Source organism: Perna viridis, chromosome 10 (assembly GCF_037379345.1).
Source record: "Perna viridis isolate PV_CMFRI_1.1 ecotype Kerala chromosome 10, ASM3737934v1, whole genome shotgun sequence".
Lineage (NCBI taxonomy): Eukaryota > Metazoa > Mollusca > Bivalvia > Mytilida > Mytilidae > Perna > Perna viridis.
The window spans coordinates 32466183-32481423 of NC_142454.1; the positions used below are offsets into that span (position 1 = coordinate 32466183).

At 32.9% G+C, this 15241-nt stretch overlaps 1 protein-coding gene across 2 annotated transcripts; it reads left to right on the forward strand.

Annotated features, from left to right (window-relative positions):
- The first annotated feature begins 272 nt into the window (after positions 1 to 272).
- Positions 273 to 15236, forward strand: LOC148605433 (uncharacterized). 2 transcript variants are annotated; one of them, XM_088549322.1, is made up of 7 exons: positions 273 to 429; positions 4724 to 4898; positions 7483 to 7592; positions 8728 to 8868; positions 11337 to 11462; positions 14204 to 14300; positions 14632 to 15236. In XM_088549322.1, the coding sequence occupies exons 1-7, from the start codon at positions 363 to 365 to the stop codon at positions 14663 to 14665; spliced, it is 750 nt and encodes a 249-aa protein (XP_088405448.1). In that variant the 5' UTR covers positions 273 to 362; the 3' UTR covers positions 14666 to 15236. The 2 variants fall into 2 exon arrangements, with proteins under 2 accessions (XP_088405448.1, XP_088405449.1); XM_088549323.1 differs by having other exon boundaries at positions 11337 to 11450.
- Positions 15237 to 15241: the final 5 nt, after the last annotated feature.

Consider the following 15241-nt stretch of genomic DNA (forward strand, 5'->3'; position numbering starts at 1 on the left):
TGGAGAAAATCCAAAAAGAGTCATTGTTAATGTCAAAGGACACTTCTGGAGAAACCACTTGTAAGAATATGGAAATCGAAGTTTACAATTAAAAATTGTTATTTAAATCATGAATGTAAGACCAGCCTTTTTCACAATTTTAAAGGTAGACTATATTATTAACTGAACATATGTAATTTAAGCTAAATTGAAATGGGTTGTCATTCGTGTAAAGGGCTTCATCAAATAAAAATGGTCTACTCGATTCTCAAATTTCGCCCATTGGATAATTTACATGTACGTCTTTCGATATAATCTTGTACATTGTATCGCAGTACTTGTGTAATATATGTTAACGCTTATAATAACTTGTAAGATGTAATATGGCAATCGATATCATTGTTCGGATTTTAATCTTTATCTTTGCATGTCTTTTCACAAAATACTCAGGTATGTTATGTAGTTTTTTTTTAATTAGTTTTTGACAGAAATTGTTTTAACTTTTTACTCCGTGTTTTCATTTTCAGATTCGTTCGATTGCTGAAATTTAGACAAAAATTACTAAAAAGTTAGAACGCTTACTGCAACCGTTTGAAATTAAGTCCAATTGTGAAAATAATTATACTATGTCATAAAAATAAATAAATGAATAAATAAATAAATAAGACATAGTGAATCTGTAATTTTTCTGTTTATGTTTTTTTGTAAATAACAACACGCAGTCTCCGTCGCGAAAGCCGTATCAACAAACATGCTGAGAATTTTAATTATAATCTAAAAAAATCACTAACCTTTATGTTTTGCATCAGATTTTGATAGAAGTTTTAAAAAATGTGAAAATCCTATTTCTTTTTATGTCATTCCAATTTGAAGATACTAAAACATGATGGATTTCAAAGGCAGGACTCCAATTTCATGCGGTATCTGTATCTTAATCTAAAAATTTTGTTCCATTAATTTTAATACATACGATTCTCTTGAATAGTAGCACACTTCAGACCCCTAGTATTTCAATGTTATTTGTGCTCATTTTTGAGATATTAAAACTGATAGCCATTTATTGCATATCTTATCATATGCATAAAATTGATTTAATGGCCAACATTAAAGAATGAATTTCTTTATAAACCTCAAGATATTCATTCTGATTTTTTTTATCCCCTTCAACTCATTCATCACTGATGGAAAATGTCTATTTAAGTACTTCGTAGTCCAAAGTGTTCAATTTATTATCATACGAATGTAAATGATACACGAAAAAACAACAAAAACACGAACACACAAACACGCACAAGTACATGTATATATCTATATGACGTGGATGAAATATGTAAGAAGCTAGGGCCGGTACGGACCATAACCTCATAAAACCAATAGCAGGGGCGGATCCAGGATTTGAGTTTAGAGGGGGGCGTTAATTGAATTAAATGCCGTGCAAAGCAAGACAAAACATATTTTTGGATTGAAACTTTTTTTCCAACCGATTTAGGGGGGGGGGGTACGCCAGTCCTTGGATCCGCGCCTGAATAATTAAAGTTTTTAATATTCATAATGGCAATGATAGCATTCATTGCTCTAAAAACAAGCGCATTATTATTTTTATTAGTATACAAAAATGACTACACAAACGCGATGGACGTTTCAATGTAAGAAATCAAAATTTGACAAATTTCAACGTTAGCTTTCATTTATTTTTATTGTTAAACAAGTCAGTGGCGGGACGAATCCATGAGAAAGACGGCTGGCGGTGGGAGATAATTAGTTTAACCAGTTTTTATATGATTGATTGTTGGGGTTTAACGCCCGAGCAGCAATATTTCAGCTATATTCAGGCAATGAACATGAAAGGGATGATAAAATGAACATGAAATAATGATGACGAAATGGAAAAAGGGATGGGACACAAGGATAATTGGGTCGATAAATTTTGATTGTCACAAGATAAAATGGAGGGATGGGTAGGGTCGGGCAATTTAGCCTCCTATGGCGGAGCGCAAAGGTTCCTACTTCCTATCGAATACCACAGCAGGGTTCTTTAACGTGCGAGGAACGTGGCATCTTTCCCGACACGGTGCACCACTATGGTTTGCGGTCAGGTTTTCCGTATTATAGCCTGACAACCCCAGCATATAAAATTGCTCTGTGGACAGAGCGCCTAGCCCCCGGCTAGGATTCGGTGCACTATTTAGTCGCCTTTGACGACAAGCTTAGCGCTGCTACAGGCCTATTCTTTTGACATCTGGGCCTGCACGGGGCACCAGTTTTTATAGTGCGCCATAGAGCGACATGTGTTTTTAAACAGATGACAAATAGTAAATGAAAAACTACAAGGAACGGACCAGAAGTACTCCAGCCCTTTTTCGTTTCGACTCTTATTTAATATAATACGACTCTTGTTAGAAATACTGATTTATATATGTAGTTTCTATGCAGGAAAACCTAAAATACATGTACACGTGTTTCGCGCCTTGCTCTTTTCTTTTTTGTAAGCAAACCTAAAATTCTTTTAACAAAAATATTTCTTACATATCATATAAACGTTGCTCCACGTTAATAAAGGAAAAATGACAATGTTTTTAAAAAATAAGGATTATATGTATTTTCAATAGCAACAAAATACAAATACATGTATGAATGTTTGTCATGTACCATTACGTGTCTGGGCTTTCCTAAAATATACATGACTTTTAATTTTTTTAATTGCATAATGTTCTATAAACAAATATGGCATCTTGAATATTCAATACAACGAAAGTTCACTGTTTTATGGTTTTCAATAGACTCAGAGGGCCATCGTTTTAATTAAATTTTAATTTGAAAACCGACATGAAAAATGGAAGAAATGAGCAATACTATCCTGGGAAGTTGATTATAGGGGATAATGTTTATCTAGGACACAAGTAATGGCAGATCTACGAGAAAGTTCGGGGGGTCGGAGTTTCCCCTTTTGTTTAAATAATTGTTAATTTCGTGCAAAATATGGGCAAAAATGACGAAAACGTTTTCCTTTTTCTAGAACCTCTCTGAAATCGTCCTTTTAAAAAAAATATCTCTACCCGCCACTTAAAATCGGTATTAAATTCCCAAAACTTGTGAAATAGTTTTGTACCTGAAGTCCACGGTATATTTACAGTGTAGTTCTTAGTCATTATATCAAAATGGTCTCAAATTCAGGATAAGTCGTAAATTTGTCACTACGTATTAAAGTTAATGATTCCCAATGCGATGGTTTGGTATAAAAGACATTCTAACGTGATCAAAGCTCACTTTTCTTAAGAATTTCTCTTAAAATGTTCAACAATGATTGCATTTTGAATCTACTTGTTTAGCTTTTGTCTGACCACTCATCAATTTTTGTGCGCATATTTGAGAAAATACAGTCTATTTAAATGGACGATTCCTTCTTGATATTCAATAAAAATGAAATTTTAAGTTTGTCATATTTTCTACATTTACAGAATGGCACACTGCTTTGACAAGTCGAAAACACAATTTGTCGTTATCTCCAATGTCGCAAATAGTCTGTTACTGCCCTCCGTACTGTCAGTTTATAGGCATTTGGTAATAGATTCATGATTACAAACATCAATTAAAGACAATGCAAAATGGCTATATTTTTGCAACACAATTCATTTTGCCCTAATATTTCAAAATACAAAAAATACGAAAAAAGTCAGCGGTCCTTTTCACAAAAAATCTTAAGTGTAAAATTAGTCGTAAGTTATGATGTCATAATAGAGTTAAGTATTGTGACGTCACAACTTACGACTAATTTTACTCTTACGACTTTTTGTGAAAAGGGCTGCAGATTCTCCGGATTTTCTGAAATATATTCATTTTAGTGCGTTGAGTTGCAGGCCACATTGTGAAAGGTATTAAATATACTGTACATGTAAGTTGAGTGATAGATAAGTAAAAGATTTATATTTATCTGAAAGTTGATTCAATCATCATGCTTCGTTTGTTTAATTCATAACTAACGACCCGAAGAAAATACCAAAAGAGTATGCATGACAAGCTTACAAAAGTATACAAACCCGAAATGAATCATACTTGAATTGTACATAATGTACATGTAATTCAATTAAACACGTGCCACTGTAATAATAATATTTGATGTTCTGAAAGTAATTCTACAGAATAGATAAATTGTGAATTTGGGAGGGGGTTAGTTATAATGGTCTCTCTGATAAAAGGTATTTGTTTTTACTATTTAACGTTTTGAAGGGTTGTTCTGAGATGCTTCTACTCGAAAATCAATTTCCCTTATACCTCATGGGCCAATGTTTTTATTTGATAAAGTTCTGCTCAACATGCTGTCCACATGAATAAATGATGCCAAAGGCCACTAGACATTCGAATTTTCCAAGTCTTTAGAGGCTCTAGTTTTCTTACAGAACGTCCTTACTGGAGAATTAGAAATACGGTTGACAAATCTTTCGCCTCCTGCAAGTGTAAGGATTTTTTAATCGACATCAAAAGATAACGATTATCTTGAGTTCTTTGATTTGCTTCACCTTTCCGTTCCTAGCAACCATATACAAAAAAGTAAGTTTTCGCAAGAACGAAAATTGCAAATTTCTATAATTGTGTTTTGTTCATTTTAAAAGTTTCAAATCATTATCACAACAAAGAAACATGATTTTTAGCATCCACCCCTATCAGGATACTCCTAATTTTATTATGATAAAAAAAATTATATATGAAGTCTCGGTTTCCCTCATGTTTTCATTTTTCCTTCCAGATGCTACGTGTACTATACCCGGGGGTCTACAGGGAAACTGGAACGATGTAGCATTAGGAGACACAGTTACCTTCTCCATAAACAAGCTTACTGATTATTCTATAACAATACAAGGAGATAGCAGTTATGACAACCTTACTTGTATATCAAATTTAAATAATGTTTACGTTTTTAGGTAAGTACCAACATGTATTTTTGTAAGGCTTACTCAATATATCTTGATTGTTTAGTAAAAAAATTAAAACATGTTTTCTTACAAGTAATAAATTGCAGAATTCATTTTTTATAATTAACACATTCTTCAGGGGCGGATCCAGAGTTTTTGAAAAGGGAGGGGGGAGTCCAGAATAGTGCCAGAAAAGGGGACCCAGGCTGATTTTTGCCCAAATTCTATGAGAAATTAACAAAATTTTCCAAATAAAAGGGGCTTTCCTCCCCTGTGTCCGCCACTGTGCCTTATTGTATTTATATGGGTTTCATGTCAAATCCGCAGTAATTGTAGCAGCTGTAAATTTATACGTCTGTTTATAGTGAATTAGCGGATCCAAGGGAGGATAATTAGGGTTGTGCGCCTCTTTTGTTGCAAAAATTGTGTTATTTTTGTGCAACATTTGGATAAAGAATTGATTCCTGATACACACGATGTGTTTTATTTATTTCCAATCACGCAAAAATAGATCCCACGCAAGTGTATATAAACAAAAAAATACACACACACAAACACACAAACACACACACACACCGCGTCAACATTCAACAGAACGTTGAATTAAACAGTTGTGAACGGTAAAACCTGTCTTAGCCAAACCCTAGCTAAAAATAAACCGGAAACCGGTATAAACCAGCTAAGTATGAAGTTCATTATATCAGTTTCAATGCGTTTTTGGATATTTGTTAAATGAACACTCGCCTGAATACAGCAAAACCATTAGTCAAGTACGGTTTAGGTAAGTTTCACTTTATATTAAGAATCATTTATTGTTTATGTTTTAACCATCATGCTTTTGTTTGCATATATTTAATACAAATGTGTCTTTTTGTGAATTCTTATCAAAATCCTAAATCTGTATCGAGCTAAATGTTGACATAGTGTATCATGTGAATAAAAATATCAAAACAATTGCACGTGCAGACATTTTCCGTGCAGGAAATTATTACGCACATTGTTTATAGTTCAATGATTATGTTATAAGTACTTTTTTAACACATTATGCACATTATGACTTTTCCAGGAAAAGATATCAATAAAAAATTGCCTACCTGTAATCAGGATAGTTTATTATTTATCGATAAAAATGCAATTGAATGATGACGACTCGATCATGGTTTATATTCAATTTAAGTACCATTCTGTGTAAGAACCAGAAAATGGGTTGTACATCATAATTCTCAATTTGGTCTTTTTGCCACAAATATATTATATACATCTAGAAAACAACTGAAAATTTATTTAAATTTATTCTGATGCATCTATAACGTAGATATTTTTTTACTGCTTATATAATTCTCCGCCATTTTGCCATATTGTATTTCAATTAAACTTGACCTAACAATTTCTTAAAAAGACAAATTTCACAAACTCTTTAATGGTTATTTCTGGAGGTTATCGGGTATAAATACTTGGTAAATGCAATAAAATCTCTGTGTTTTTCTCTTCAATTGCCACATCTCATACACATTTTGCCTGATTCTTAGACGGAGAAGTACTTAAAATCATGGCATACTCTATTTCTTTGTATGAGAATTTGTGCGCTTCATAAGTGGTACCAAATTACGGACTGCCATTTTGGATAACTAGCATCCTGTTGTGAAATGCGATTAAAACACGCCGTGCATCAATTTCAATCCTTTAATAAAAGAATGCACATCGAATCCCAATAGGTTATTCTGTATTTTGTAAGACTAGCATATCAGAAATATTTGAATTATGGTTTATTTTTGATCGAACACTTTACCGTAAATATATTTACATTAAATCATATGTTCCATCAATTTGCACCAAGTTCTCTTCCCATTGTAAGAATACCTACATTTATACACAAAATGCTTTTGAAACTTATCCAAACAAAAACAGTTGCACATTGAAATTGTTCACACGAGTCACTGTAATAAAAATACTTATAATTATGAACATGCTTAAAAATTGAATAATTTCTCGCCACTGAGCAAATAAGCAAATTAGAGGGATGTATAGTCAAATACACGGAAGGTATTCCGTCCACATTTTTGTTCGTTTTGACAATTCATAATACTTTTCATTAAAACGCATTGTTTCAACTGTTATTGGCAGTTGTTACTCATCAGAGAAGAATTAGCTATTCTTATTGGTAAAATCATGGTCATGTGGTACATGTATTCATTAATGTGCGTTGAAAAGTCAGGAGGGGAGGGCATTATCATGTGATAATGACATTATCATAGTTACGATAATGTCCCTTCTTGATTCTTCAATGAAATAAACACAATAGTTGCTTATGCGGAGGGCATTATCGATTAATTGACTGCCACTGGTAAATTATCGATAGTATAAAATAGGAGATGTGGTACGATTGCCAATTAGATAGTCATCAGCAACGAACAATTGAACTTATAATGCCCTCGCCTGTGGCTCAGTGCATTTTCAACGTTTCAAGCAATATCATTGTCCCGTGGGCAGTCAATTTATCATGATAGTGCCCTGTTTATAAGCAATTATTTTTTTAAATTACATGTAATACATAATAATTATGTACGATTTCTTTGCTTTGTATTGTTTTTAGGGGAGATAAAAGATACTTAGATATTGGTACTAATAAAAATCTGCCATATTTCTTGTGCATGAAAATCGTCAGGGTGACCGACAACCTCTACTATTACCATTTACTTTCAGGTTAGTATAATATACAACGGGGTTCGTTTGTTTGGTTTGTTTTGTTTTGTTCTGTTCTGATTTGTGTTTTGTTTTGTTTGTTTGTTTGATTGTATGTTTTTGTTTTTGTTTGTTTGTTTGTTTGTTTTGTTTTGTTTTGTTTTGTTTTGTTTTTTTTGGGGGGGAGGGGGTATGTTGTGGTTTGAAGGGAAGGGTAAATAATGTATATCTTAGTTCTGATCTTTGTTATTGAAATACAATTATGGTTAGTCCTGAATTATAACGCTATATCCATATCATGTTGGTGCATTGAGTTATAAATCATTGAAATGCACTGAAAATCAACATTTTGAGGGCAGATAACTATGTCAATAACTTCATTGTTCTAACAAAGCCAGTGATTCAGATATTAAATAATAGTATTTTCAAATAGAGAAAGTATACTTGAGTGATATTACTAATGTACAATGTCAAATCGGTGGGGTTTTGACATGCATGTTTCTGATTTTTCCCATTTTCTGACAAACACATAAACTTAAGTTGCACTCCAGCTAAGAATCATGCAAAATGTGATTCATGCTTGGAAAGTCTACAAATTTTTATTTTTGATATTTTGTTTAAAATGCTTTAGTAAACAGAAATTAACATTTGGTTAACCCGTGCTCACAGGAGATAAAAATTGTATAGAATGCACTGTAGAATTCAAAATTAAGGGAGATATCTCTGTAAATGACACTTAAATACATAGAATCTACTGGATTTTCAATGTTGATTATCTCCTAAGAGCAGGCAGATTTGAATGAATAAGTACACGTTTCATAGTATAGACCCATAACACAATTTAATTACAAAAATAAAAATATGTAGCCTTTTTTCGGGGTGTTTTTTTTTTGCATGATTCTTACAAAGACAGCTACTTAAAATCTTTTTGCCGGTTAAAAATCTAAATTTGTTTAATATCAAATTAAAAATTTAGTGTAATGGACCACATAATGAAGAATTTTGCCAGACGAAGTAGTTGAATTTCATATTGAAATAAATTTCTCTATACTCCACTCCCTAGCTTTGATTTTTCTTTCTTATTTTCTTAAAGAAATTATTTCCTTTTTGTTTTCCCATTTCTTTTCCAAAGTAACAAAACATTGAAATATTTTAGACAAAAGTCGTAAAACCGAGCAACTACGGGTATATTTACCTACGAATTCTGGTCCAGATCCAGCCACGGCACCAACCTGTGACTTCTGCACCTTTACCGATCCACTTCAAGAAGATGAATGCAGACTTTTACAAAAAACTGGTAACTTAATAACTAAGTTTTTTTTTGCAATTTTAATCAGTTTAGTGATCATATCCTTAGTAAAACAAGGGTTTCAAGGTCAATAACAGCCCTAGAGTTCAAGCTTATATCAACAAAAATAGAAGCATAGTTTTTTTGCTATGATTTACATAATTATACGCTATGGAATTTAATCATCAATATTTTTTTTAAATTGTAACAAGATTTCTGACTTGTTGGTTCTCTTTGAGCAAACCAGGTTATTTTGTATAACCTGGATTGGTACTATGACGTCATTAACGCCAAAAATCAGGTTATTTCGTATATTAACCTGTTCAAAGAATAGAAACATTCCTTGCATAATAACCCTCGATCTTTACAAAACCGCAAGCCAACTGTCGGGATAATATAGGAGTTTCAAAGTTTTTATGGTATGGGATATTGAAAATATGTTATGAGATGTTCCATTTGTCATATCACAATTTTTATATACATTAATATTCATTGTGAATTTCTTGGAGGGTTGCGAGTGTTGGCCGCCTTTGTTGATATCTCCACACCAATACTAAATAAATATCATACCAATTCATGTCTATTCGGGATGTATATTTCAAAGAGTAATCAAGGGAATCAAGATTCTAGCGGGAATGAAAAGAATGTAATACAGGGTCAAAGACCAGACATGGAAAACAGACAAACACGATGAAGAACGTAAAGTAACTAAAATAATACATACAAAGTAACAAAAGTAAATGAGCAACTCGGACTCCACTGAAAACTGAGCATGGACCAGCTGCACCGGTAGAGTAAGCGTCCTCTGCTTTTCTAGAAACACCCGCCAAATTGCTCATAAAAAGTCAAGTCCGGGGGAGAGGAAAGAGAAAAGTAAAACTATGACACGTTGAATAAATCAGTTTTTTCAAGGTGCCACACATGGATACAAAGTAACGATCCACGAGTTCATGATGACGACCATGAAACTCATGTAGTGATGACTTCAATCTTGTAGCAACATAACCCTGTTCCAGAAGCCTAATTGTAAGATTGATTGTTGGGGTTTAACGCCCGAGCAGCAATATTTCAGCTATATTCAGGCGATGAACATGAAATGGATGATAAAATGAACATGAAATGATGATGAAATGAAAAATGGGATGGGACACAAGGATAATTGGGTCGACAAATTTTGATTGCCACTGGAAATAGGGAGAGGTGGGTAAGGTCGGGCAATTTAGCCTCCTGTGGCGGAGCCCTATGGTTCCTACTCCGGGAGAATACCACAGCAGGGTTCTTTAACGTGCGAGGAGCGTGGCATCTTTCCCAACAAGGTGCACCACTATGGTTTGCGGTCAGGTTTTCCGTATTATAGCCAGACAACCCCAGCATGTAACACGCCAGGGGTACCCCATTCCACCACCTGGGGCACACAACCCAGTTGCTCTGTGGTCAGAGCGCTCTATCCCCCGGCTAGGGTTCTGAGCAATATTTAGTCCCCTTTTACGACAAGCTTAGCGCTGCTGCATGCCTATTCTTTTGACACCCGGACCTGCACGGGGCCTAATTGTAAGAAGTCTAGCACGATGAGAAAGTCTGCGTAGTTAAGGAAAGCTCTGGCATAAGGTATGAGTTGTGATATGAACACTCCATACGCAGGTGCTGAAGGGATGTTGCCACAGATGAAAGGAAAGTTGATGATTGTGGATGAAAAGTCATCACGTTTGTCGTAAAGTTTGGTCAATAGTTTTCCATCGATTTCTAAGTGTAGGTCAAGATATGAGGCTGACTTCACAGTGTCTGTAGTATCCTCAAGTTCTTTGGGGTACAAAATGTAGATGCGATGTATCAGATCCCCGAAACTAGGATTGCCAAACGATAATACCTCATCTACATAGCGGAAACTGAGATTAAAAGATCTAGCTAGACGATGTTCTTTCTTTCGGATCAGATCAGCTATAAGGTCAGCCTCATTAGAGTGAAGGAATAGGTCAACAAGTAGGTCAAACGTGATAGCATGCAATTCTAATGTTTTGCGCAGAGGGTATTCGTTATTTCAAGGTTGTTACACCTCTACCATACTCAGTACTGAATCCCGATTTTTTATGCAAATTAGTATAGCAGCTTTATCATTCATGAGCAGTGGTCATGTACTGTGAATATTTTTCATCCTGTAGAGTACGGTTTAATGTATTCATGTGCTGCGTACTTATCATGGATGTCGTCATTAATGTATATCAAGCGTTAGTCAAAGACTTTTTTTTTAGAGAAAATGCTTTGTTGCATAAGAAAATAGTTTTTTTTTTTTCAAATGAATCTGTTGATTGTCCCATATAGCATGCATGACTTATGCAGTATTATATGAAATTCAGCGAAAAGACAATTCTAGAATCGGACCTAACTTTCATGTTTACTATCTTCGTAAGTTATATTACGTATTCAAGACTATAACTTATACACAGTGTAACTGTCTATTTAATATGTAACTCAAACAGGGGTGAGTGCAGAAACTATAAATTGTACCGATGCCCCGCTCTGTTTACCATGCGATAAAGGGTGTTCCGGTAATTTTGGAAACACAGATACACCGGAAGAAGAAGAAGGTGGCTGTAAGTATTATGGTGAGCTTCCCATATAACCTGCCATCATAATCCTGTTTCAAAAATCGTTGATGCAGTGTTTTTTTTTTACTTTTTGTTGCCTTTGATGTCTATTTAAAGATTCCTTGTTTCTGGATGTGCTTTATTTTTATTCTTTTGATCTTTGGATATGATCGCTTAATCATTTCACTTACGGAATTAAAATTAATGTTAACTACCTGACTACATGTATTACGAATGATATTGTAACACATGTTCATGTACGTTCAGTAATTGTATTTCTTTCTCATAAATTTTACTTAAGACAATCCTTGGGTTCTTCATATTAGGACTAACTGTTTTAGTACAGTGAGTATTGTAAGGTCAATGAGCTCATGACGTGATCGATAACCCTTTTAAACGTTGATACAAGATATCATTTTTAAATATATGGCGAGTTTTAAGAACAAGTCTTCATCACGGACTGGTAGATTGTATTTTTCGAACGGTTTGAAGTTTAAAAATAAAACAAATCCTGAATTTCTTTATAGAATACATGCAAAAAATGTTCGAGGCTATAGATCATTGTCGAAATTACTCCCAAAACATTACGAACACTTTATCTTAAATTAAATTTAGGATTAACTTTGACTTCAAAGTTACAACTATTGAAGTGTATCAATACATAAAAGACACATTTATACAATAATTTGATATATCACGCACCCATTTCAAAACACATTGAATGTTATTACTCGAATAAGAAATAAAGCTATAAACAGACATATCAACAATTTTTGGCATGTAACTCAACTGAAGTCAATTAAATATTTTAATAAAAAAAACCACACTTCTTTTCATCTTTAAATATGCAATTTAGAAGCTGTAAACACTGTCAAATCTTAAATTGAAATACGAAAAATATGAATGATCTTGTATAATTATCGGTATAGCTAAGTGTAAATTGATATTTTTACAAGTAAGACATTTGATATCATCAAAAACCATTTTCGTAAAAACACCAACATACTAAATATCCACTATATCAAAATTATAAAGTAGTTTGTGTCAAATGGAGCCATCTGTTACACAGCCTTCTTTTTTTTAAGATTTCAAAAATGATTCTCTCGATTTGCATTTTTCAAACAGTGATTGTATATAAGTTCTCTATTGATAATGAAACAGTTGACACTCTTTCAGTACATATAGTGTTTGATCTTTTAAAAATACCAAGTTTGTAAAAACGTGCCATATTCACATCATTATTTTGTGAGTGAACTTATTTTAATAACATATTATTCGAAATTGAGATTTGGCCTGTATAAAAAGATTCCCAATTCAACTCCATACCTATTGCATATGTCATCTATAAAAGTTGCAACAAACCGATTTACAACAAATACAATCTCAAACGAATGAATTAATATTGGACTTTATTATTCCATTATTCATGCACTTTGCGTGTATTGAACACCCTTAAAGTAATTTAGAAAATTTATTTTTGTCTCATGTTACACCCTATTGACAAATATTGCATTAATGATGTTACACCCCTTGCAAGGCGTAACATTACAGTTGCCGCCAGTGCAATCATTCTTTTCTCTGAAGAGAAAGACGTGAAAAAATATACGAAAAATGAGGTCGTAACATATATCATTATGTTCATAGTTATATACAATTGGTGCCAACGCAGGTCATTCTATTGGCAAATATTGCTTTACAAAGTAAAGTTATAATTGGCGTTACACCCCATGCAATGCATACTATTATTGTTGCCGCCAATGCAATCCTTCTTTTTTCTAAGGAGAAGGACATGTAACTAATACGACGAACATTAGGTAATTTTCTATATCATTATGTTTGATTATAATTATATACAATATTGCCGTCTGTGCAGGTCATTCAATATCATTATTTATTACATTTCGTATTTTAGTTTCCATTTAAACGATGAATTTATAAAACACAAATATTTTATGATATTGCTCGCTTGGGGTTTTGATTACAAGTGATATTGCACGGCTGAAGCCATCTGTTTATATTCACTGTAAAATTGTTTTCTGTGACAAAATTATCAGAATTAGAGTCAATATTGATTGGTCAAATATAAATTTGTAGGTATTTGTCTAAATTTGTTCACTTTTAAGAAGACCTCCGAATACGTGTACATATAAAAATGGCTATACGTACTTGACTTGACCACGTTAAACGTAAACTAAAATATTTTGTTATAAAATTCAAGATGCAGAGTAACTCACTGACTGAGTTGGACATTCATGAAATTTCTATAGAAAAATGTAATAAAACAGCAGCTCACTGAATGCAATATCATGTTTTATGGAACACTGAAAAGAGAGATCGCATGTAGTGAGCTGCCATTATTGTATAGTATATATTTGCATGTCATATTTTTACCATATCGTTGTCTTCACTAGTACTTTAGCTAGATTAAAACTACTGCTTTTAAGTATGCTTCTACATACCTCACACTGAAACTAATAATTGTATATATAAAACCAACCACAATATTTTGCCCATTTTCTACGCTTTAGTATTTAAGAATATTATTACTTATAATGTAAGCATGTTATTGATTTATTTCAGTTTTTTAAACAGATGTTATATCTCTTGTTACGTTTGGAGTAAATCTGACAGTGTCAGTTTATCACGTAATGCATTATTTAGGTGTCCGTCAGCTTAACAATAATTTTGCTAGATAAGTTTATATACGATAATATCTTTTTTTTTCATTTTGTATTGTTCTGTTTATGTTCTATTTACAGCAAACGTGCCTTTGATTGTTGGGTCAACGATAGGTGGTGTAGCTGGTGTCTCTATCATAACAGGGTTATCAGTTCTATTTTATAAAAAACTTATTATGTAAGTACTTATATTATGCTGATGACAGCTACTAAGTAAGAATTTTTTACCATCAATAAATACATTGTCAACAAAGGGCGATCGCACGTCATTTACTTTTTCTTATTTTTTTTCTTTTCAAACAAATTTATATCTAGACGATATGAACTGCAATGAAAAATTTGTTGTGTATAAACTTTGATTATTTGATTTATGCTTTTTGGTTTTTTCGTGTAACCCATATTGATGTTTTTGAACCTGTTGTTCTCTTCATTTAAATGCACATTTTTGGGGTTTAAGAAAACAGAACAAAAAATATGTTCTCTTACACATTTTTGTGTTTTTTTTACAGAAGTAAAATAGCTGTTCCAGACACTGGGAGCTAGAGGAAATGGAAATTACATGCTTTGGAATGTGTACAAGAACCTTTCACCACAATCAAGATTCGTACAGTTTATCTGTGATAGTACAGTTGTGTTACACTCTCATCAACGAAATAGTCTAGGCTAAAAGTCAGCTCTTATTCTCAAGGGGAGCGAAATATAAATTTCAAAAATAATTGTCTATGTTTTGATCAAGTTAGCCTTCTGTTCAACTTAAATTTTCTCTGATAAAAGAGACATCTTGTCTCTTTTTACAAACGCTTTTTAATGAACTTTGAATTCAAATTCTAACAAATAGAATTTAATGGGGCAAAGGACAAGTACATTATCACGTTTTTTCATATGCAAAACAACGGAGTGAGGGGTAGAATACGTTTCGAGATTAAGAGTAGCTTTTCTGAAGTAAGAGAATGTATGTGTCGCATGTCATAAATGATTTATATGTACATATATATGGTTATTAAATTGGCATTTTGTAACGCAAGTAATTTTGAGTCTCCTTTTTACTATTTAATGTTGATTATTTTTTCTTTTTATGTTGTGTTTTGTACCAATTATATGTTTTATTTATTTATGCGT

Coding starts and splice junctions, on each gene's coding strand:
- LOC148605433 (XM_088549322.1), top strand. CDS start 363: ATGGCAATCGATATCATTGTTCGGATTTTAATCTTTATCTTTGCATGT. Junction 430..4,723: donor TCTTTTCACAAAATACTCAG/GTATGTTATGTA, acceptor TTTTCCTTCCAG/ATGCTACGTGTACTATACCC. Junction 8,869..11,336: donor CAGACTTTTACAAAAAACTG/GTAACTTAATAA, acceptor TAACTCAAACAG/GGGTGAGTGCAGAAACTATA.